This window comes from Silene latifolia, chromosome 10, assembly GCF_048544455.1.
Source record: "Silene latifolia isolate original U9 population chromosome 10, ASM4854445v1, whole genome shotgun sequence".
In the NCBI taxonomy this organism is placed as follows: Eukaryota; Viridiplantae; Streptophyta; class Magnoliopsida; order Caryophyllales; family Caryophyllaceae; genus Silene; species Silene latifolia.
In genome coordinates, this window is record NC_133535.1 from 37084277 (window position 1) to 37109450 (window position 25174).

The 25174-nt window shown below is 37.6% G+C and overlaps 1 protein-coding gene across 5 annotated transcripts; it reads right to left on the reverse strand.

Moving 5' to 3' along the window:
* Window positions 1-16899: 16899 nt before the first annotated feature.
* Window positions 16900-22363, reverse strand: LOC141605496 (uncharacterized). 5 transcript variants are annotated; one of them, XR_012526368.1, is made up of 4 exons: window positions 20834-22363; window positions 19315-19419; window positions 17168-17269; window positions 16900-17111 (listed from the first exon to the last, which is right to left on the reverse strand). XR_012526368.1 is itself a non-coding variant. In XM_074424295.1 (2 exons), exon 1 carries the CDS (start codon window positions 22196-22198, stop codon window positions 20846-20848), a length of 1353 nt encoding a protein of 450 aa, XP_074280396.1. In that variant the 5' UTR covers window positions 22199-22362; the 3' UTR covers window positions 16900-17269; window positions 20834-20845. The 5 variants fall into 5 exon arrangements, 2 of the variants coding, with proteins under 2 accessions (XP_074280396.1, XP_074280397.1); XR_012526367.1 differs by having other exon boundaries at window positions 16900-17269; XR_012526366.1 differs by lacking the exon at window positions 19315-19419 and having other exon boundaries at window positions 20834-22362.
* Window positions 22364-25174: the final 2811 nt, after the last annotated feature.

The window sequence follows — 25174 nt, forward strand, 5'->3', positions numbered from 1 at the left end:
AATATTGTCTTAGATAGCTCTTATAAGAGTTTGTATTATTACCTCCACAATAGTGAAATTTATTTGTATTATACTTTGGTTTTGGTGGTTTCACAACTATATATATAATTATATATTGTTACATCATCTCCTTTTGTACTCAAATTTAGTAGTTTAGCAATAAATTATTTATTTTTTAATTTTAAGCTGGATTTTTAAATAAGGAACATACATCAGTAGTATTCTTATTATATAAGAGACTTTAAAAGTAACATTACATAATGTTACTTTTTCAAGTTTTAATATTTTTTTCATCTAGAGAGTCCTACCCTTAAAAACTACTTAATATTTATAAGAAAAAAATGTTAATTTTATACGTAAGAAAAACTTTGGACTTTAGATAAGATTAGTTTGTTAGCAATAAGATAAAATTGCACAAATTTTACCTATATACGTGCGAAAAACTTTAGACTCTAGACAAGATTAGTTTGTTAGTATTTGCTCATTATTAATCGGATTGCGTGTTGAATGTACGAATATTAACATATAGTATTTGCTCATATTATTAAATATTAAATATAACTACTATTAGATATAATGAGTAGCAATTGTCCGTATTTCGGGATTCGGGTTGGATGTCGAGCTAGGTGTGAAAAATATGGTGTATTTATTAGTATGTTATTTGTCCCACATTGAAAAATCATTGAGGTGTTGTGAATATACTACGTATAAATAATAGATTTGTCCCACATTGAAAGATTAGCATGCAAAAGGTAGGGTGATCTTATGCTTATAAATAGAAGCCGTATCCTTGAAACTTGGGAATCAACCCAAAATCTTTTGAGTCACTTAACTACTGTGAAAGAAAGCTATAATTTTGTTGTCATTAAATTGTATGTTTGCTTATAGTGGCCAAAAACATAGACATGTTTATCTTTTACGCCTTTACGGTGGAATGATAGCAATAAGATGATCATAGGAGTATACATTACATGTGCTTTGTAAAAAAAAAAAGAACATAAAAATGAACTATATTTATCAGTACTTAGAAAACTAATTATTATTATTATGTAAGACGGTCTTATTAATTGAACAAAAAAAATTGAAATGATTAACTTATAAGAATGACATATGTAAGTAAATTGTCCATATTTGAAGGGTAGGTATATGGTTCAAACAAAATATATACTCCCCTCCGTCCCAGTCCATAGTTTACATTTACTTTATTCTCCCTACCAAAATATAGCAAATGTAAACTATTCATTAATTTCACACTTGTCTTTGTATTAATCATAAGCGCCCCAACTGGCTTACACTTATGATGATTAGTACTTAATAAATTTTGCTAGAATTCGAGATAACAAAGCTTTAGAGGCGCTACTTGATGCTTAGAATCAAGTACGTATCAAGAGACCATAAGAGATTAAGATATTTCATTTTTTTTAGAATTATGTGACACCCGGATTTGAACTTCGAAACACATATCTTTATATTAATCATAAGGCCTATCAAAACGGCTGATTGGCTTACACTTATGATGATTAGTATTTAATAAATTTTGTTAGAATTCGAGATAACAAAGCTTTAGAGGCTATTTAATGCTTAGAATCAAGTACGTATTAAGAGACTGTAGGGGATTAAGATATTTCTATTTTTTTAGAATTATGTGACACCTGGATTTGAGTTTTAAAATAATAAAGGTCATTAACCCGTACAAAGTACGGGCTTTTAAACTAGTTTATGACTGAAATTGGCTAACTACTATGGTGAACCGACTTCCTAACATTCTTCTCTTTATTTGATCACACTTTACTTCTCTTTACTCTTACTACTCTTTTTCTCTTGCCTTAATCTCATTTAGTTATTAGAAAACAAATTCAAATCACTCAATTGTTACCGTGATAGACTTAGATTAGCAGATAGATACAATAGCCTCTCTGTGGATACGATAGCCGACTTACCTCTACTATATTTATTAGTTGAGCCAGTTGGTTTATTTTTGATAGGGTTGCGACAGCCGTGTCAACACACTCACTAGTAAATTGGAACAGGGCATCCTTGAGCAAAAGTTTAGTTAGGGGTTTTGCAATTTTGGAAAAATCTTTTATAAATCGTCGGTAAAACCCGCATGACCGAGAAAACTCCGCACCCATTTTACATTCACGGGTGGTGGTAGTTTCTCTATCACTTCAACTTTGGCTTTGTTGACCTCGATGCCCTTTTCCGTAATCAAATGACCTAAGACAATGCCTTCATTGACCATGAAATGACACTTTTCCCAATTTAGCACAAGACTAAAATTTTCACACTTTTGCAAGACAAGAGATAAATTATGCAAACAAGAATCAAAGTCTTTTCCATAAACACTAAAATCATTCATAAAAAATTCTATTATGGTTTCTAAGTAATCGTAAAAGACACTCATCATGCAACGTTGAAAGGTAACGGGAGCATTGCATAGCCCAGACGGCATTCTCCTATATGCGAATGTTCCATATGGGCAAGTGAAGGTGGTTTTATGTTGGTCATCCGGGTGTATCGGGATTTGGAAGAATCCCGAGTACCCGTCAAGGTAGCAAAAGAATTTGTTAGAGGCAAGCCTCTCAAGCATTTGATCAATGAATGGAAGGGGAAAATGGTCCTTTCTTGTTGCGGAATTCAACTTACGATAATCAATACACATTCGCCAACCGGTGATCTTCCTTGTGGGTATTAGCTCATTCTTGTTATTTTTCACCATTGTGATACCTCCTTTCTTGGGTACCACTTGAACGGGGCTAACCCACAAGGAATCCGATATAGGGTAGATGATTCCCGCATCAAGCATATTCATAACCTCCGCTTTTACAATTTCTTGCATGTGGGGGTTTAGTCTTCTTTGTCCTTGGATAGTAGGTCAATGGTCTTCCTCTAGATGAATCATATGCATGCAAAAGTCAAGGCTTATTCCCTTAAGGTCATCTAAACTATATCATATAGCCTTTTCATGTTCTTTCAACCCATCAAGCAAACTTTTCAATTGACTATCATCAAATTTTTTATTGACAATCTTGGGTTTGGTTTTAGACTCGTCAAGGTAAGCATACTTCAAATTAGGGGGAAGGGGTTTTTGAGTTGAGGTTTGTACCTCACTTTCTACCTTTGATGGTTCATTAGGAACATCTTCCACCTCCATTACACATTCCACCCTTATTACATGTTCTACCTTGGTTGCTTGTTCTTCCTTGGTGGGTTGTGGTGCTTCCTTGAGAATGTTATTTATCCGCATAGATTGCTCATAGGTGAGCTCTTTATTGGCTAGAGCGGCTTCAGGGAGGTCTACTCCAATGCCCAATGTTTACCATTGGCCTCACTTGCTTCCAAGGCCTACAATGCTTCCAAAAGGTCTTTGATAAGAGTGGAACTCGCATGGTCCTCTACACAACAATCTATAAGATCCATCTTGCAAAGTAAACTAAGAGAAAAATTAAGAAATACCTTGAGGAAATGATCTTCCTCAAGGTAAATAAAGATACAACTAAAAACAATTAATGATAACAATTCAATTGAACACCGTCCCCGGCAACGACGCCATTTTTGGTACGGTTCGAAACTTTGTGGTCCAAGTCAACCAATCAAAACAATATTTATAACTAAACAAACTGCTCTTAGTAGAGTGGTAAGTAAAGGTCGGGTTCCAATGGACGGGTTCCAATGGACGGGTATTGAATTAAATTATTAATTGCAAGTAGCTATGTCTTAGGGTGTCACAAATTGATTTGGGTTGAGATGAGTGCCTAAACTACTAAGCAAGTGGAAAGGTAAAAAGGGATGTAAACAATTAATGAAAACACTAGACCGGTGTCATGGGTTCATAGAGGATTCATGGTGGTGATCATACGAACATGTAAACATAGTTGCAAGCAATCATTGTTGTAGTGGAATCGAGTTAGTTTATGTCTTATGATTCCTAGGAAGATTTGGGTCCCGGAGCCGAGTCGATCTAGACTGTACAACACCTACAAGTCATTAATGTGCACATCCCTCTTGGAGTAGGAAGCTCTAAAAGGCGACTCAAGCGGACGACGGTCTCCCAACCGCCTTCCGTCTCCTCAACAACTAATCCACCACCATCGTCAAATCCTCCAATACATATGACAAATAGTAATAAATGCAAGACAACACTTTATATGCCAAATACCGACTCATCAATTCATTTTAATCATTTTTATGTTGTAATGCATTCCAATCATCATAATCAACTCCTTAATAATGTAATTAATGATTAAACATGTTATAATACAATTACCCTAATTATGTGAGACTAATTATGACATTAACAACAACACATGTAATGACCACATTTGTAACGCCCCGTAATTTCGAACCATTATTATTTTGCGGAAGTAATTTATTAATCAAGTAAAATTTGATATTAATGTATTTGAAGTAATAATAATTCAAAGAAATATAAATTTTATTATATTTTGAAGAAAAGTATTTATTTTGATAGTTTCGAAACGTTTAAAAATAGTTTAAACCGTGTAAAAACTTTTTATTTCGAAATAAGGACATATCGGAAAAAAATGACAACTCTATTGAAAATTGGGCAAACGATTTTGGAAATGGGTCATATGAATACTCAATTTTCTTGTAATCTCGTGTTTAAGAACTTTGGTCTTGTCGGAATTTGCATTTGACTAACGGTTCTAATTATTATCAAAACGAGTCAAAACCGACTCGTAAAATCCCGACTAAAACCCGCTCCCTTCCTTTCCTCCTTTCCTTTCCCGCGGCACACCCCTTTCCCCTTCCTTTCTTTCTGATTTTTCTGTCCAACTACACCTTCCTTAACATTCTTAAACATTCCAAAACAAAACACCATTAAAACTTAAGATTTCAAGCTAGTTTTCGCCATAACTTCCTCATTTCTTGTCGGATTTTCACAAAATTTATATTTCCAGAATCCTCTCTTCGAGATCTACAACCTAGTATGTTTTAATTTCAGTTTTCATTAAGTTGTTTTAAGACGATTTTGGGCAAATTTCGGTTTTTTATACTTATTATTGTGTTTTTATTGTTTATTTAGGTGAAGATTTGGAAGACGAGTTTGGGGACTCGTATATTGTTGAAGATAGTGGCTAGTGTATATTAGGGTTTGGTATTCAAGGTGCTAATTGCTCATTTTCTAGCTTAAGGTAACATATTTCGAGTTACTCGACGAATAATCGTCACATTCTTTGCTTTTTGTATGTTTTTGTGATTTTTGTTTGAGTAGTTAATTTTCACATGATAAAATGGGTTGCATGCATGTCTTTTGTTAGTTTAAATTCTCATAATAGTATAGAAATAGAATGGGAACGATTAAGTAATGCTTAAAACGGAGTTAAAATGAACAAAAACGGAAAAATGGAGGAGTGGGGGTGGCGGCCAGCAGGCCCGGCAGGCCCGTGCAGGCCCACGGCAGGCCCACGGCTGGCCCGGGTCAGCCCGTTGCTTGTTTCGCGGTTTTTCATGCCTTATTTGTCATTTCGGGTTAATTAATGTTATAATTAGTATAAGTAACAAATGGGTAATCTTTTGAAATGAATCATATTAGTAGTACAAATTATGTTGATAGTAAAAATTATTTTTATTTTGGTAGTTGACACATGTTAGAATAGGTTATAAAATGAAATTGTAATGAATAGGCTCAAAATGAATTTTATAGCGATAATTGTAATGTTTGGATGATTATGCCGAAAACTGAGCCTTGGTCCCTTTGATCAATCGATGTCGATCAATTGTGTGATTGGTCACCGCAATTTAACCCGTACCTGTCGCAGGGCTGGGTTGCGGGTAAAAATTCGGTTGGATGAAATTTTATATGAATTGGATAATCGGCCTTTTTCTTGTTTTAGGCCATTTATTAAGTTTTAGTTCACATGTGTTGTTGGTTGAATTTAATAGTTTCTTATATTGTAGAAACGGCCCTAGATTCCCTGAAACCTTTAATATTGTTAATATTGCTAGAAATGGTATTGGTATTAAAACTTTTTGCAGGTTGTTGTGTTTGTCATAGATAGGTCTTTATAGTCTTTAACGAGTATATGTTCACTGCTTAATAGCCTTTGTGTTCCTGACTTGGTGGGATTATATCCAAGTTGGGGCATGACCTCGTTACTTATTTTGATAGTAAGTGGTCAACTTAAGTACTAGCCAACCCTTTGGTGGACTCCTTAGGGTACTCACTTTGTTTTAGAAAAATTGTGGGTCTTGGGTGCGGTGGTGTGTATCCGCATGTCTAGGTCTCCTTGAGATTTTAGGCTAGGGTTGTGTTGTGTCTTGGCCATGTTTTGATAGAACCTCTGAGCCAAGATACCGGTTCGATTACCTTCCCTACCTCGTGGTATAGACTCGAGTTACAGAGTGACTATTGACGGGACTAAGAACTTATGCCTGTCTTTGATATATTGTTCTTTCTTGTATGGTGATTTTATGAATTGTAATAGGTGAGATGTAAGCCGGTTACAATTGATAGAGTTTGGATTACTATTTGTTATATGTTTCACATGATAGTTTAATTTGGTCAGTTTAGGGGTCATAGGTTAGAATACTTGATAATTAAATTGTTTATCATATTGTTTACATGTTACACTACATGTTACATTAAATATGACATTTCGTGGCTGGGAGGACTCGAAGTTACTCCCCACTGAATTGTGGCTTTCGTGTTTGTATAAAATGCGATTGACAGGTTGATGATGCTTAGTTGGGGTACACAGACGAGCTAGTGAGCAAAAGAACCTTGGACCTAGTTTGGCTATTTTTGTAGTAAACCTTTAGACTTTTGGTTTTGTATATATTTTGAAGGGACATATGTCTCCCTCTTTTTCTTTGGGTTGTATCACTATAATTCCTTGTCTTTAGCATAGTTATGTAAATTAGTTTATTAGCTTTTGCAGGTTTTGGGCACTCTTGAGTTGGAAATGTTTGTGAATGGTTTAGGAAAGTTTTAAAAATTACAGGTTTTGTCTAGTTGAACCAATTACAAACATATCCTGTCAGTTTTTCTGTAGAATTTACGTGTTTATTTATCGCTAATTTTAAGGGTGTCACAGTTGGTATCAGAGCTTGTTGCTCCCGACGCACGTTTGTGCACCCCACTTAAAATCACTTGACCTTTAAATAATGAACTTGAGAGATGGGTAGGATGGGTAGATTTAGGATTTTATGTGGTAGTCTGTTTGTGATTGCTAATTGATAGGTACTAATTAAATTTTGTCTTTTAAAGATGGCTCCGCCAAGAAGAATTGATGATGCTCTTTTACTAGTTCTTACTCAAATTCTCCAAAACCAACAAAATCAGCAGAATCAACAAGCTCCTCCTCCCCCGCCTCCTGAGGGTACTCCAGGCACCTATACTTGGGTGGCTAATCAATTAACCCGAATCAACACTCCCACTTATGGTGGAGAGATTGATCCAGTTGCTCTTACAGGGTGGTTTCGGGAGTTAGAGAAAAGCTTTACGTTGTATGATGTTAAGAATGAACATAAAGTGAAGCTGGCATCTCACTTCCTAGTACGAGAAGCAGATCGGTGGTGGTCCATGACTGGGCCTACCGTTTCATCTGAACCTGGATTTGACTGGGAACGTTTCAAGGAACTAGTGGAGGCCCGATTTTATCCGCAAGAACTTAAGCAGCAGAAGTTGAAAGGATTCATGGAATTAAAGCAAGGAAGCCTTCCTGTTCAGGCCTTCACCGATAAATACAACGTGTTGGCTCATTATGCAACTAGATTGGTGAAGGATGACAATGAAAAAGCCTTCTTTTATCTTGAAAAGCTCTCTCCTAAAATCAAAAGTATGGTCCGACGGGATTCCACCAGCTTTGTTTCAATTTACAATGATGCTTTATGGGCTGAGAATTCCCTGAAAGACATCGAAAATGAAGCTCGTGCAACCAGTTCCAATCTTGGCAAGAGGCCTTTATATCCATCTTCTAGGCCTTATACTCCTTCACCCAGGTTTATCTCTTCTCCCTCTGACCCAAACAAGAGGAGATTTGTTTCTAATGTGCAAGCTAACCGGGGTGGTCAATCTTCAGCTTTTAACGACAATAAAGGTACTAAAGACCGAGTGTGCTATAACCGCAAGAAACCAAGGACATCCTGGTAAATGCTTCGTTGATCCTATCATATGCTTTTCATGCAACAAACCGGGCCACAAGGCCAATGTTTGCCCGGAGAAGAAGGTGACGGCTCCTACTACTCCTGCCGCCCCAGTGAGGCCAGTGAGGCCGAAGGGCCGGATTTTTGTTATGAGTCGAGCAGAAGCTGAGGCACATCCTGATATCATTACTGGTACATTTTCTATTTTTGATGTTCCTTGTTTGGTACTATTTGATACGGGTGCCTCTTTATCTTTTATTTCAATGAAACTTTCCGGTAAGTTATCACTTGAATCATCACAAGAAGAAAGCACATCTATATCCTTACCCTCTGGTGATGTCTTTTCCTGTTCTAAAATCTATCCGGAAGTCCCTATTTCTATTGTGGGATCTATATTTCCAGCAAATCTTTTCCAATTTCCGCTTGAAGAATTTGATGTCATTTTGGGCATGGATTGGTTACATACTTATCATGCTCGATTTGAATGTCGAGATCAGAAAATAATTCTTACAAGCCCTTCAGGTCACCGTGTGTCTTATCAAATGGTTAAAAGACAAACCGGTACTAAATTAATTTCTGCTATGAAGTTTGTCAATGCGATGAAAAAGGGTCATCAAGCCTTCTTGTGTATGGTGACTCCTTCTGATTCTTCCTCTCTGCCTCTTAAAGAGAACATTCCTGTAGTATGTGAATTTCCCGATGTTTTTCTTGATGAGCTACCGGGAATTCCTCCTGAAAGGGAAGTTGAATTTACTATCGATCTCATTCTTGGTACCGGCCCTATTGCTAAAGCTCCTTATAGGCTGGCACCGTCTGAAATGAAAGAGCTGAAGGCTCAGCTGGATAATTTGATTGCCAAAGGTTTTATCCGACCTAGCTCTTCACCTTGGGGTGCTCCTGTTCTCTTTGTAAGAAAGAAGGATGGATCTATGCGATTATGCATAGATTATCGTGAGCTTAATCGGGTTACTATCAAGAATAAATATCCTCTTCCTAGAATTGATGATCTTTTTGACCAACTCCGAGGTGCTTCTACTTTTTCTAAAATTGATCTTCGTTCGGGCTATCATCAAATTCCAGTCCGAGAAGCTGACATTCCTAGAACCGCCTTCAGTACGAGATATGGTCATTTCGAGTTTACGGTGATGCCATTCGGTTTGACCAATGCTCCAGGCGAGTATTCATGGATCAGATGAACCGTACTTTCGGAGAACACCTTGACAAATGCGTTGTAGTGTTCATTGATGACATCCTGATCTATTCTAAATCTAAAGAAGAACATGTCCAACACCTTCGTGTTATTTTAGAGATTCTGCGCCGTGAAAAATGGTATGCTAAATTCTCTAAATGTGAATTCTGGTTACCTAAAGTGACCTTCCTTGGGCACGTCATTTCAAAAGAGGGCGTTATGGTAGATCCTGCCAAAATTGAAGCCGTTGTTGATTGGAAAAGTCCGACCAATGTTTCTGAAATCCGTAGTTTCCTTGGCTTGGCGGGTTACTATCGGCGATTTGTGAAGGATTTTTCAAAGATTGCTAGGCCGATGACTCGATTCTTTGAAGAAAGAGTCTAAGTTTGTGTGGTCTGAGAAGTGTGAAAATGCCTTCCAGGAATTGAAAAAGAGGTTGACTACCGCTCCGGTGTTGACCTTACCTGAAGAAGGAGTGGACTTTGATGTTTACTGCGATGCTTCTAAGCATGGTATAGGTTGTGTCTTGATGCAAAAAGGGAAAGTTATTGCGTATGCCTCTCGACAGCTTAGAGTTCATGAAGTTAACTACCCGACTCATGATCTTGAATTAGCTGCGGTGGTGCATGCTTTAAAGATTTGGAGACACTACCTCATTGGAGTCCATTGCAACATTTACACCGACCACAAAAGCCTGAAATGTCTCTTTACCCAAAAAGAGTTGAACATGAGACAAAGAAGATGGTTAGAATTGGTGAATGACTATGATGCCGATCTAATTTATCACGAAGGAAAAGCTAATGTGGTGGCTGATGCTCTTAGCAGAAAATCCTGTCATTCTTTGAATTCTTTTCGGGACTTACCTCCTGAACTTGCTTTAGAACTTCAAAAATTAGGAATAAGCCTTGTAAAAAGGGGCTCTCATCATCTTAATGCCATGTCAGCCGAACCTGACTTCTACCGTGAGATCCGTGCTTGCCTTCCTGATGATCCTACTTTCAAATCCATTCAAGCTAAAATTCAACTTGGGCAAGCTAAGGATTGTGAAATTGATGACGATGGGTATCTTCGTTATCATGGTAGAATCTATGTTCCGAGTGCAGCCGATTTGAGAAAAAGAGTTCTTGATGAAGCACACCTTTCTCCTTACTCCATTCATCCGGGAGGTACCAAAATGTACAAAGATTTGAGATTGCAATTCTGGTGGCCTAGGATGAAGATTGAAGTTATGGAGTATGTCGGTAAATGCCTCACCTGCCAGAAAGTAAAGATAGAGCATCAAAAGCCCGGGGGTTTGCTTCAACCCTTGGATGTTCCTCTTTGGAAAGGGAGTCTATATCCATGGATTTTGTGATGGCTTTACCCAGGACTTCCACTGGGAAGAATGCTGTTTGGGTGGTTGTGGACCGATTGACTAAATGTGCTCGGTTTATTCCCATTAGAGAGACCTGGGGTTTAGAAGTTCTAGCTGGTGCCTATGTGAATGAAGTAGTGCGCTATCATGGGGTTCCTAAAGATATAGTCTCAGATCGAGACCCTCGATTTTGTTCTCGTTTCTGGACTGCATTACAGGAGGCCTTGGGTAGTAAACTATTGATGAGCACTGCTTTTCACGCCGCCACTGATGGTCAAACTGAGAGAACAATTCAAACTTTAGAGGATCTTCTTCGTGCCTGTGCCTTAGATTTCCAAACTTCCTGGGAGAAATGTTTACCTCTGGTTGAGTTTTCTTACAACAACAGCTATCAAGCCTCCATTAAAATGGCACCATATGAAGCTCTGTACGGTAGAAAATGCCGTACTCCAGTCTGTTGGGATCAAACCCAAAATGTTCCAATGTTAGGACCTGATTTGGTGACCGAGTCCATTGAACAAGTTAAGATCATTCGGGAGCGGATGAAAGCCGCTCAGGACCGTCAAAAATCATATGCTGATGTCCGTCGTCGACCACTTTCTTTTGAGGTTGATGATCAAGTATTCCTTAAAGTATCACCTATGAAAGGGGTGAAACGGTTTGGCGTTAAAGGGAAGCTGAGCCCTAAATATATTGGACCTTTTCGGGTGATTGAAAAGATTGGTCCTGCTGCTTACCGTTTAGAATTGCCCCCAAATCTGAGCAAGGTTCACAATGTCTTCCATGTTTCTCAGTTGAGGAAGTACATTAGTGACCCTAGCCATATCATCCAAGAAGAGATTCTTGAATTGGAGCCTAACTTGGCGGTTGAAGAAAGGCCAATTCGGATTCTTGAAAAAGCCAACAAGCAACTTAGGAGCAAAGTTGTACCTCTAGTCCGTGTTCTTTGGCGTTGTGGAAATGTCGAAGAAGAGACTTGGGAGACTGAAGCTTCTATGTTAGCTAAATATCCTGAATTATTCTCGTAAGGTATTCCTTTTCTTACTCTTTTTCCGAGTTACTAAGCCGTGTTTAATCATAATTAGTAAAGATATTATTCTTATTATAGAACTTTAAACTAAAATTTTGAAAATGCTTTTATGATTTTAATGGTTTTAACATTAGTGAATGTTAAATCTTGTTATTGGAGACGTCCCAATAATGGGTTTTCTCATTTATTGGTGTAGAAATATTTTTATATCTTGATATGAATGTAGATGTTCTTGTCTGATCAACAAGAGTATCACCATTTCATTGAAAAGATACCTATATTTTTCCTATGATTATATTATTAAGATGTTGTATACTATAATTTCTCCTTCTAAGTTTCGAGGACGAAACTTTTTAAAAGGAGGGGTGATTGTAACGCCCCATAATTTCGAACCATTATTATTTTGCGGAAGTAATTTATTAATCAAGTAAATTTTGATATTAATGTATTTGAAGTAATAATAATTCAAAGAAATATAAATTTTATTATATTTAGAAGAAAAGTATTTATTTTGATAGTTTCGAAACGTTTAAAAATAATTTAAACCGTGTAAAAACTTTTTATTTCGAAATAAGGACATATCGGAAAAAAATGACAACTCTATTGAAAATTGGGCAAACGATTTTGGAAATGGGTCATATGAATACTCAATTTTCTTGTAATCTCGTGTTTAAGAACTTTGGTCTTGTCGGAATTTGCATTTGACTAACGGTTCTAATTATTATCAAAACGAGCCAAAACCGACTCGTAAAATCCCGACTAAAACCCGCTCCCTTCCTTTCCTCCTTTCCTTTCCCGCGGCACACCCCCTTCCCCTTCCTTTCTTTCTGATTTTTCTGTCCAACTACACCTTCCTTAACATTCTTAAACATTCCAAAACAAAACACCATTAAAACTTAAGATTTCAAGCTAGTTTTCGCCATAACTTCCTCATTTCTTGTCGGATTTTCACAAAATTTATATTTCCGGAATCCTCTCTTCGAGATCTACAACCTAGTATGTTTTAATTTCAGTTTTCATTAAGTTGTTTTAAGACGATTTTGGGCAAATTTCGGTTTTTTATACTTATTATTGTGTTTTTATTGTTTATTTAGGTGAAGATTTGGAAGACGAGTTTGGGGACTCGTATATTGTTGAAGATAGTGGCTAGTGTATATTAGGGTTTGGTATTCAAGGTGCTAATTGCTCATTTTCTAGCTTAAGGTAACATATTTCGAGTTACTCGACGAATAATCGTCACATTCTTTGCTTTTTGTATGTTTTTGTGATTTTTGTTTGAGTAGTTAATTTTCACATGATAAAATGGGTTGCATGCATGTCTTTTGTTAGTTTAAATTCTCATAATAGTATAGAAATAGAATGGGAACGATTAAGTAATGCTTAAAACGGAGTTAAAATGAACAAAAACGGAAAAATGGAGGAGTGGGGGTGGCGGCAAAAGAGGCCCGGCAGGCCGTGCGGGCCCACGGCATGCCCACGGCTGGCCCGGGTCAGCCCGTTGCTTGTTTCGCGGTTTTTCATGCCTTATTTGTCATTTCGGGTTAATTAATGTTATAATTAGTTAAGTAACAAATGGGTAATCTTTTGAAATGAATCATATTAGTAGTAAAAATTATGTTGATAGTAAAAATTATGTTTATTTTGGTAGTTGACACATGTTAGAATAGGTTATAAAATGAAATTGTAATGAATAGGCTCAAAATGAATTTTATAGCGATAATTGTAATGTTTGGATGATTATGCCGAAAATCGAGCCTTGGTCCCTTTGATCAATCGATGTCGATCAATTGTGTGATTGGTCACCGCAATTTAACCCGCACTGTCGCGGTGGTCAAGGGTTGCGGGTAAAAATTCGGTTGGATGAAATTTTATATGAATTGGATAATCGGCCTTTTTCTTGTTTTAGGCCATTTATTAAGTTTTAGTTCACATGTGTTGTTGGTTGAATTTAATAGTTTCTTATATTGTAGAAACGGCCCTAGATTCCCTGAAACCTTTAATATTGTTAATATTGCTAGAAATGGTATTGGTATTAAATACTTTTTGCAGGTTGTTGTGTTTGTCATAGATAGGTCTTTATAGTCTTTGACGAGTATATGTTCACCGCTTAATAGCCTTTGTGTGCCCGACTTGGTGGGATTATATCCAAGTTGGGGCATGACCTCGTTACTTATTTTGATAGTAAGTGGTCAACTTAAGTACTAGCCAACCCTTTGGTGGACTCCTTAGGGTACTCACTTTGTTTTAGAAAAATTGTGGGTCTTGGGTGCGGTGGTGTGTATCCGCATGTCTAGGTCTCAAGTGATTTTAGGCTAGGGTTGTGTTGTGTCTTGGCCATGTTTTGATAGAACCTCCGAGCCAAGATACCGGTTCGATTACCTTCCCTACCTCGTGGTATAGACTCGAGTTCTGAGTGACTATTGACGGGACTAAGAACTTATGCCTGTCTTTGATATATTGTCCTTTCTTGTATGGTGATTTTATGAATTGTAATAGGTGAGATGTAAGCCGGTTACAATTGATAGAGTTTGGATTACTATTTGTTATATGTTTCACATGATAGTTTAATTTGGTCAGTTTAGGGGTCATAGGTTAGAATACTTGATAATTAAATTGTTTATCATATTGTTTACATGTTACACTACATGTTACATTAAATATGACATTTCGTGGCTGGGAGGACTCGAAGTTACTCCCCACTGAATTGTGGCTTTCGTGTTTGTATAAAATGCGATTGACAGGTTGATGATGCTTAGTTGGGGTACACAGACGAGCTAGTGAGCAAAAGAACCTTGGACCTAGTTTGGCTATTTTTGTAGTAAACCTTTAGACTTTTGGTTTTGTATATATTTTGAAGGGACATATGTCTCCCTCTTTTTCTTTGGGTTGTATCACTATAATTCCTTGTCTTTAGCATAGTTATGTAAATTAGTTTATTAGCTTTTGCAGGTTTTGGGCACTCTTGAGTTGGAAATGTTTGTGAATGGTTTAGGAAAGTTTTAAAAATTACAGGTTTTGTCTAGTTGAACCAATTACAAACATATCCTGTCAGTTTTTCTGTAGAATTTACGTGTTTATTTATCGCTAATTTTAAGGGTGTCACAACATTATTGAAACCGAGTAGGATTAACATACATTTAGCATATACTCCATAAGCAATCCAACATAAGTAAGATCCGTCTCATAAGACCGTCTTATCCTACAATATCACATAATAACTATCACAATTCATCCTACACTATAATATAATACAAAACCCCTTATTATTACTCATTTATTACCCATCTATACATACTAATTACTAATTAAACAACCCAATTGATTGCAAACCCCAAAAGTTAGGGTTCATAAGACTAGAAAAGGGATAGATCCCAACTTACAGGGTAGGAGGAATGAAGAGGAAGATGAGCAATCTCTCAAACTAAGCTTGAATTCCATGGAACTTTGTTTATGGAGGTTTTAGAAAGAAGGGAGAAAGTTTGGAGAGATAAGGAAGAAAATATAAATGATTTGGATTTTGGATAAGAAAAGAATTCATACGAGTTATCGCGGGTTTTGACGAGTCTCACTCGGTCGAGTAAAGGGTTCACTCGACTAAGTGACCCATAATCGATCGAGTACTAAGCTCACTCGATCGAGTGACCTCCACTCGGTCGAGTGTTCAGTCCACTCGATCAAGTACAACGCAGTTCTCAGTAATGACCAGGTTTCGTAAAACAATCATACTTCACTCGTTTCTTGGTCATTTTGGGTGTATGACCTACCGTTGGAATCGTAAGAGAACAAGCTATCACCTCTAATTTGAATCACATAAATATCATGTCTAGATCTCAAGTTATGACAATTTTAAGACGACCCTTTTATAGGCGGACATTATAACAACTCCAGTAAGTCTAGTATAGGTTATACTCGGCCCACTTTATAGTCATACTTCACTCCTGAGTGACCTCTAGTTTAGTCTAGTTTAAGGTCCTCTTACACCTCCCAATGTTCCTTTCCGGATCCCACAATATCCGGGTATTATTGTATATACTGCTTGCCAAATGTGTAGGTTGAAATAATAAGTAAATATATCGTCTTAACGTTCATTTTACAATTTTATTTGGAAAAATTAAAAACAATCCCGTGAATTTTTACGGGTGTTAAACTAGTAATATCTTAAAATACACAATACTTGTGGAGAAATGCAAAGAATAGTATGGGAAAAAGTGTATTGTACTGAGTAAAAGATGTACTGCGAAAATCAATAACCTTAATTATTATATGGGAAATGATAAATACAGCCCTAAGGGTTGTATTTAAGGAGCCATAAAAGGAAATAAATCATTAATATTTGTATTAATTGCATTGAGTAATGTGTAATCTAATTCTTAATTCCTAAGTTAATACCTTATATAGAAGGTATTATATTTAACATTACCCTTATTATATTATGAAACTCTACCCCATTATAAATGTATATAAATATATAATCCCACTGATCCACAGCAAAGCTAACACTTACCTAAAACGAATGATCCATACCAAAGGTAACATACCTTATTTGGCCCACAACATTATCAAATTGTCCTTATACCCATTTCATTTTTATACAAAATGTCATTATATACCCTCACATTCCATCCCACAATTAAACCCACAATTACATGGTCCAATTTTTTTTCCCTTTTTACCCTTACTTTTTCCACATTTTCTTAAATACTCCATTTTTCCATATGTTACCTTTGGTATGGATCGGAGGGAGTATATATCATCATAATAGAATGAAGATTAAAGACAGTTGTGCCTCCTTTTTTTTTCTCTCTTCCTTCTCTTGATATTTGTCTATCTCTCTATATTTGAACAGCTAGTCTTGCTATAGACGGATATATCCGTCTATTGCTAAAGACGGGTCAAATAGCTTGAAAGTGATGATATTTTTGGTCCCCACCACCCCATTTTTTGTTTGTCCTATTAGAAATGTGGTATTGTATTTGGCTCGTCTTTAGTTATAGACGGATATGTGCCGTCTATAATGAGATTTTGTGATATTTGTGAAAGTAAAAGTACAATGACATAACCAAACACTACGTATACCTATAACTCTCATCACATAAAACTTTTTAAGCCCAAAAAACACATGGTTTTCCGCTGAGAAGCATAGTCTTCATTTGTAGTAGTACCTAACTAGTAACGAGTATCAGTCAATATTAGCCGTATACTCATACAGTCGTATGATATGATGATGCTCATAGTACACAAACAGAACTTACAAGAGTCACTTAGAAGCAGGAAACAAAGCAAATGAGGGAGTACAATCCTTGGCAGTCCTGATGATCTCTACACACAATTACATTTCGAAAATTTACAAAATCCCCCTATCCTACTTTGTTGATCAAAGGCTCTGCATCAGAGTTGGTCGCAGTTGATTCAGCCTTCCGGATATTGACCTTTGCCAACGACTCCAAGAGTTGGTCGCAGTTGATTCAGCCTTCCGGATATTGACCTTTGCCAACAACTCCAACTGACAGAACCAACATGTGTCTGCATTCCTCCTACCAATCTATCTATTATACAAAGAAGCACATCAAGGTATTGTGAAATCACCCTGCAAACAACCAAAAGTCTTTCTAGCATAAGCACAATTGCCGCAGAAGGTGAATATAAATTGCAATAAAAGAGACAAAAAAGTTGGTCAGAAGCTAAGGAACGATTCCAATGCATAATTGACACTCAAGAATCAAGATTCAAGAAAAGCGAATACATGTAGAAAATTTAGATCAAGACAATAATGCGGCATCTGAAGGCAAAAGCTCCGGGCATCCCACTCAATAGTTAGCATGACAAACTATCAAAAGAAAGAAAGCGTCAACCTGACATCTGCTAATACAAGATGAAGTACTTAGCAACTTCAAAATAGGAAACAACCAATTTGGGCCAAAGAATAAGTTAAGGGTATCATCATCAGACAAACATACAAATGAGATAAAAGATACTCCCTCCACTCCATTTGTATTCTCTCACAACTAGGGACAAATGGACTATATAAATGGGACGAAGGGAATATCAACAGAAAACAAACACCAAACATATGGGATTAAAGACAAAATAAAAACGGAAGGCTTTAAGCGAAGTTCACAGTATCCACAATCAAAAAGAGCCCAATGCTACTGAAGCAGCTCCATTGTTAAAGAAGACGCACAGCTTAACTCTCATTGCACGTAATTTATAAGCTAATACAGATGATTCAAGTATTAATAGTGGAATGTTAACATGTGCCAATACCCATCTTCGTCCAACTTAAAGTCTAGTAACTAGAATAATGATCCGCCACCAAAATCAGCCAATTACTTCGGATAATACACCTAAAGGCTCGATTAAGTATGCCTTGACATGAGTCAGCTGATGTTCTCCTTACAAACTGTTTGTCCTCGGGATATCACTAAGTCAAAGGAACGGAAATTTAAATATTTGGTCCCTTTTTGTCCCATAAAGCGCAATTTTTGCTTCTGGATTGTTCGGCTATTTAGATTCTAAATCAAAGGGCCAGAGAATTGGATTTGGATTAGACCCATACAATTCCATCAGATTGGTGAAGTGGAAACGCGCCATGAAAGTTCTACGATCTCTTCATGCCTTATAAAAATATCTACAATTCCACTGCCAGTGACTGAGTTTTTCTTTAAGACAATTTTAAGTTTATAAGATAAATGCTTCAGAGATGCATACAATTGAAGGAATCTCCTCTCGAATGCTTTCAAACATATTATATATCACACAAATGCTTCGAGGTGTTAATGTTGTATCTCAAAGGAAATATGAATTTGACCTATAAATGAGACTGGAAAATTGGGAGCAAATCTTGTAGTGCTTCAAAGACTCCGAACATGAACAATTCCAAAGGTCACATAATTATTTAGTATTGTCAGTTGATTTCTATTATGTTCAGCTGATAATCAAAATAGAGCAAGTTTTGTTAATTAAAGGGACACCAAGGTATGCAAAGTATTGGCAAATACATAGTAGTAGTGATTGACTTGTAAACATTGAGGTAGGTTCCAAAATGATTATTGCGTATTTGTTGAGGGAAATTTGATGTTCATATGAGCATTGAAGCAGGTTCCAAAACAGAATATGGGGTTGAAATTTGAAACTTAATTCCTAATAAGTAAATAACTATGTTGCTGGTTGATTTTGGTTATCAAAACTTGCATCTTCCACTTTAGGATTTTATATTTACCTTTCGAAGTGGCTGTCTAATAGATTCTGTTTTTGTAAATAAAGTATACTCCCTTAGTCCCGATCAATTGTTTACCTTTGGTTTTGGCACAAAGACCAGGGAGAGGGGAAGGGACCATTTGAGGGTGATGTTATTGAGTGACTAGTGGACAATAGGTTATGTGGATGATCAAATTACCCTTCAAAAATATTCCCAATATAGAAAGGTAAACAAATAAATGAGACACACATAAATGGAATAGGTAAACAAATGGCTAGGCCGGAGGGAGTAACAAAAAAAATGCTATCTAGCCCTTTAAGAGACACAACAGTAGTAGGAAAAATTATGATCAGCTGAAATGCAGCACATCATCCTAAGAATTCGACAGAAGGTCAACCTGCCAACTAGAAAAGACCAAAGGGAAAACAACTCACTATTAAAACCATTTATTCTTGATATATGCCCCCCTTCTACATCACTGTATTCTTGGTAAATCTACCATCTTCACCAAGTCAGCACCCATATCCATGTGTCCATATCTATGGCAAGAAACACGCTGGTTTAGTACTAGCATCTCAAGAAAACTACCGAGATATACATTCTCTCTTCTTAACCAAAACCTAAATCTTCCACCGTCTGCTCTGCCTAATTTCTTAGCCACTTTGAGGCAACCAAAAATCCAACAAGATTTCAGTCAACAAGAAGAGAATTAAGGGCAATTCCTCAAGGCGCCAGGCCCCTTCCATATACTAGAACTTAAATACAGTAGAAGCTAGATGATTCTTGTACACAATGTCTTCCTATGAAAATAAGCCTAGCAACAAAATATGACTATTGAGAGGTGTAAGAGAACCTTTTCAGAAGTGATACACTTAAGGAGCCTTGAAAAAGGAATCATGAGAGAGTTTCATGGCATCTACACCTACAACAATTGCTGACATCTGATGAATATACCATGAAATGGTCCTAATCTAGCTAGGTCTACCTAGTTATTTGCTAGTCCTTTTGTAAGAAAGAGTAACACGGAGGTAATATAAAGATATATCAGATGAAGAATAATTTGTTTGAAAAGTGCATTTAATTTTCACCTAACATCAATATTTTGTCGTTCTTCCAGAGTATTTTGCAAAGCTTTGTACAAGGAACGGATTATACCAGGACGACGCCTCACAACTGGAGCCTTCAATGAGATGATAAAAAATGGAACAGACAATCGAAGATCACAAGCTATGATATGAGTATCAGTAGCTATAATTTGTATGCAACATTTTTCCGGCCATGGTTAAGGAGATGTGTAGAGAGTTCAAACAATTGAAGATAGCAAGATGTTTGTTGAATCTAGAGCTTCATGAGTTAAATTCTTTGTAAGAGATATTTCAGAGGTAAAATCAAAGTATGAGAGAAAAAATGAAGCACTGCAGAGCAGAGGGCTAAGGAGGGGATGCCAATTACACTTGTTTGGGGTTACAAATGGGGGGATACAAGATATAAATCGAAGCTATAGACTAATTCTAAATACAATCTTATAGAAGAGCATAAAATCCGAGACGACATTTGGGGCTTTCAAAAGGTATCTTTTCACAGAACAAGTTCCAAAGAGCCCTGATTCCTACTCTATCCCAGCAACACCTGGTGAGACGAGACGTTTTGAGATTGATGAATATCAAGGTGATGTAATTAACAGTGAATAGTTTGGCCTAACATTGCTTGTATAGTCTTCCTAGCCAGGCCACATTTCCAATTACATGCTGCTCCTCAAATAAGCCTATGAGTCATTCATTTATACCAACGTTTTCGATTGCTCTAGTACCATCACATCAGCCTACGACGATGAGTCATTGATTTATATAAGCATCATTGTACACAGGTTTGATATCATAACACGGTAGGCAGTGTGAAATAGGTCAGCAAGAAGGAATGATAAACGAGAAAGAGAACGAAAAGGGAAAGTACCAAAGGAAACAGTTACTGAGAAACCAGAAGCATTTCAGGCGCCTTCTTGTGGGAAGTGGGCGTAGTAGCAGTGGAAGTCGCAGCAGCTGCGGCCAAGGCAGCAGCGGTAGCAGCAGCCGTAGCACGGGTATGGAGGTGAACAAGGGAGCGAGTAGCAAGTATAGCTTGTGGAGAAAGGTCATGGGAAGCGCGGGCATAGAGTCGCCTCACTGCTTCAGACGCAGCTTCTCGAATATCATCTGAAACAAGTGGCGGAGGAGCCAATAGGCAATGTGCCAGTATCCTTAGCATCGGCTGCAGCACCTCCCATGGCAACGGAATCAAACCACCACCCGCATTCACAGCCACAACTGCAACCTCATTGCTGACTTGTAAGGGAGAATCAGAATCAGAGACAGCAAGGTCAAGATCATCAGGGTCGTCATTGTCCACGTCGAGGGATAGGTCACAGGGGCAATGATCGCCGGCCCACGAGGTGGCGAAACTGCATAGCTGAATCTTAGACCAGGAGGGCATTTGGGAAATGTGGGAGTAAAATGAATGGAATGCAAGTCCAATGATGAAAGGGCGCTTTGTTGACTTGATCCCCACCTGAGGCTCAAGAGGCGGACAAAGTACACCCACCCCAATCCCGGAATTAGACGGAATCGAAGGCGGCGTATTCGGGTTCAGGTTCGGGTTATGGTGGTGGTATAGGGAGGAGTGGTGTGCCAGGTAAGCAGGGGTAGGGATTGAAACAAGAACAGGTTTACCAGAGCGGGATTTAGTGACGGAGGAATATAGAGCCAGCAAGACGGCCTCAAACCCGGCGAGCGAGGGGGAGACCGGGCTCGGGGTGGTGGTCGATACGGCGTGAATACGGGTGAGGTACATTCCCGCAATCAGAGGCACATACGACATCACCACGAGCCGTAAGTCAGACTCGGACTCAGACTCAGACTCCTGGAAGGTATCATAGAGCCAATGGCAAAGAGGATCGTCTCCGGAACCGGTGAGGGCGGAGGCGACAGCGGTGTAGGCGGCGTGGGACTCGAGCAGGGAGCGACCGGGACGATCGGAGTCAACGAGGGAGGATAAGGAGTCGTCGGAGAGGTCGGGGAGGAGGGAAAGGAGAGTTTGGATGCGGGATCGGGCTTTGGAGACGGATTCCCACCAGGATTGCATTGGGTCTGATTCTTGACGACGTTGCTGTTCTTGTTGTTGTTGTTGTTGATGGTGATGATTATGGCGTGTTTGATTGGAAATGGAGTTGGAGTTGGAATTGGAATGGGAAAGGGAGATGGAGTTTGATGAAGAAGAATGGTTTAGATCTGACGAAGAAGATGTGTTCCATGTCTCTCGTTGTCCATGCCCGTTCATCTCCATTTTCTTTCTCTGCGTTTACTCCACAACGTTCTTCCAACTGTCTTATAAATTCAAGGGTGTAAACCGGACCACCACTTACCTCAAAACAGGAGACCCAACTGGCTGACCATAACTCTTAAGATTTTTGGCTTTTCCTGGGTTTGGATCGGTTGCTTAGTTCGGCTATGAAGGCTAATTTGACATTTTTTTTCATTTTATGTTGCACTATCTTGTCTGGAGACTGGTCACCTTATTTTAATGGGCTATGATGATCATTGTTGAACACCTCCACCTAGGCTAAGTTGATACGGGTCTTAGCTAAGACTTCAAGCATGAGACTTCGGTAAGATTCCGGTGAAAATAGGGATAAGGTGGGTGGCACTATAGCAAAGTCTTGAAGTGGGTCCTGAAAATCAAAGATTAGAGACCCGTAAATAGTGTTTTATTTGTGTAAAAAGTATGTTTAGTGGGTTCCACAAATTTTTGGTGAGTAATTTTGATCTAAGAGATAAACTAGAAGAAATAAAAGAGTCTGGGTTAATTCTTTAGAAAATAATAATATTTTACTCTATTAAAACTCATATCGAGTCTGTGGATAAACATAGTCTTAATTGGGTCTGAAAATACATAAAGAGGTAACGACCATTACCGGAAAGCCGCCTAACAACTCGAAATAGTGACAATATCCTTGTGATGTCGTACCCTCCGTTCGGGTATACCTCTTAAGCTCGAGTTCACCTTACAAGAACCACCCTTAGCACATGTCTACATGCTTGCATGGTCACGAAGACTAAAGTAATATGGAGATTCGCAAATTAATAGCTTGGGATTGATAAGGTTGCTGTCAGACGGGTTTTCTCCAAGTTTGTCTTCTTCAAGGAGCTTGGTCCAACGAACAACGCTTATTGAAAGATGGTTCGTCTAACATGTGAAATCTTATGGAGCATTAATATGATTCGTAATGTGTTGCCTACTTAAATCGATTTGGTTCTTATAACTAGTTTTTCTTTAACAACAATATATTATATAAAAACAAAATTACAAAAAGTTTAGACTTTATAATGATTGGCCATTTAATACTATATAACGTAGTACTTTCCCACCATAAGTAATGGTATGCCAAATAAAAATTGAAAGTGGCGTTGTCGAGTAAAGAAGTTTACATAGGATTATGTTGTCAATTTCAAAAGTTGCTTAATCAATACCTTCTTATTCCGTTATAGTGAAAGCATAATATAGTTTTCGCATTTACGTGCATAGACAATTATGCTTTGAAAAGCTACCGAATGTGACTAATGCCTCTAAATATGCAAATTAGGTAAAAGGACCGACCTGACTTATATCGCCTATGAGCCATAATAGTGATTTAATGTCCATGTTGTGTCACTGAACTAGATTTTAAATTATTAGGCTCAAAGTTTTTGTTATTCATACATGCATTGTACAGGCTATACTTATACAGAAGACGATGAATATTAGAAATGATTGGCGATAAGTTGAAAACGCTCATTTATAGACATCACACTCGTATTCACCTGTAATACCGAAACTCTTTACAGATATTAATGAATCGCTACCTACACTAAGACAAACAAACAAACTAACTAACTAAAACTCTTTACACTAACAAACAAAAATTAAACTATTACCTTCCTTGGCAACGATATCAAAATTTGGTGAGTTAAAGTCGTACGCTATCAAAGACAAGATAGTTCAGTGATATTACCATAACGATATAGTAGAAGTAAGTCGAGTGTTGAATCACAAGAAAAGCAATGTTAATCAATGTGTAAGTAATGGAGAGTACAGGTAACCAGAAAAAGAGAATTTTACCATAGATTTAATTATTTAACTAGTTTTGGCACCCGTGGGAAGCACGGGTTTTTCGTTTTTAGTTCTTTTTGGGGTCATTCTGTGTCCACGTTTATAATAGTGCCATCGTCAGTCGATGATGAATATAACTTGCATTTACCACTCATTTGCGTGACATGCTCACTTGAGTAAATATATAATTTTGCTACCATTTTGCAGAATTCCCAAATGAAAATAGATAAGAAGAAAGGTATATCAGTCTTCATTTTTCTTCTGATAAGAAATTAATTTCGAGAAAGTAAAGAATATCACTTACGGGTATGGATCATCGCCTACAAGGCTCATATGACCTTTCTCATCTGTTAAACAGTAGGCTATTTATCCCAAGACTTGAATTCTCCCTTGATATCGAACATTTTTTTCAAGCTCAGATATAAGTTCATCATATGCAGAACAATCTCAGCGCAAATCAGGAGCGGAATTAACGGTCTGAACATGACATACTTAAAGCAATATAACTTAAAACACCGAATGAATTTATTAATTGTCTTCCAAGAAAACACTAAGGAAAATTTGTTCGTGAACCGTAAGGAAATTATCAAATGTAAGAGTGTTCCAACTATAAGAGGCAACTCCTAATTTACATATATATAAGAACACTGAATTCCAATGTCTATCCCTGTATAGTTTTATAATTGACCGTTGAAATTGAAAAGCAAAGGAGATCGGACAGATAGGTCAGGCAAGTCGAATTTCTATATGGCAGCTTTGCACCAAGAAGCTATTCCCAGGGTGGATCAAATACTCAGTAGTTAGTGATCACGTTGCGGCCCCCGATATCCTCAGCCCTGAAGCGGATCTTCCTGAAGCTTTGGTCAGCCAATGAGTCCTCAAACACCCTGTGCGCCAAACCCTCAGAGGGAACCTGTCAATTTTGTTAACAACTGTAAGTCCAAAAAACTTAAAAACTGCCACGGCTAAAGCGGTTCACCATCCCACTTATATTGAGAACATTAGAGCTGGTGTAAAATAAGGCAAATTGTGTCGATAATCTTTTATAGAAACGGAAAATTGTCAAACTTAAGGCAACTGAGTACTGATATCTCCCCAAGAAAACATAAAGGAAGCCAGTTAATGGAAATCACTTCAAGCTTTATACAGGAATTCAACTTCTGAATAAACTAC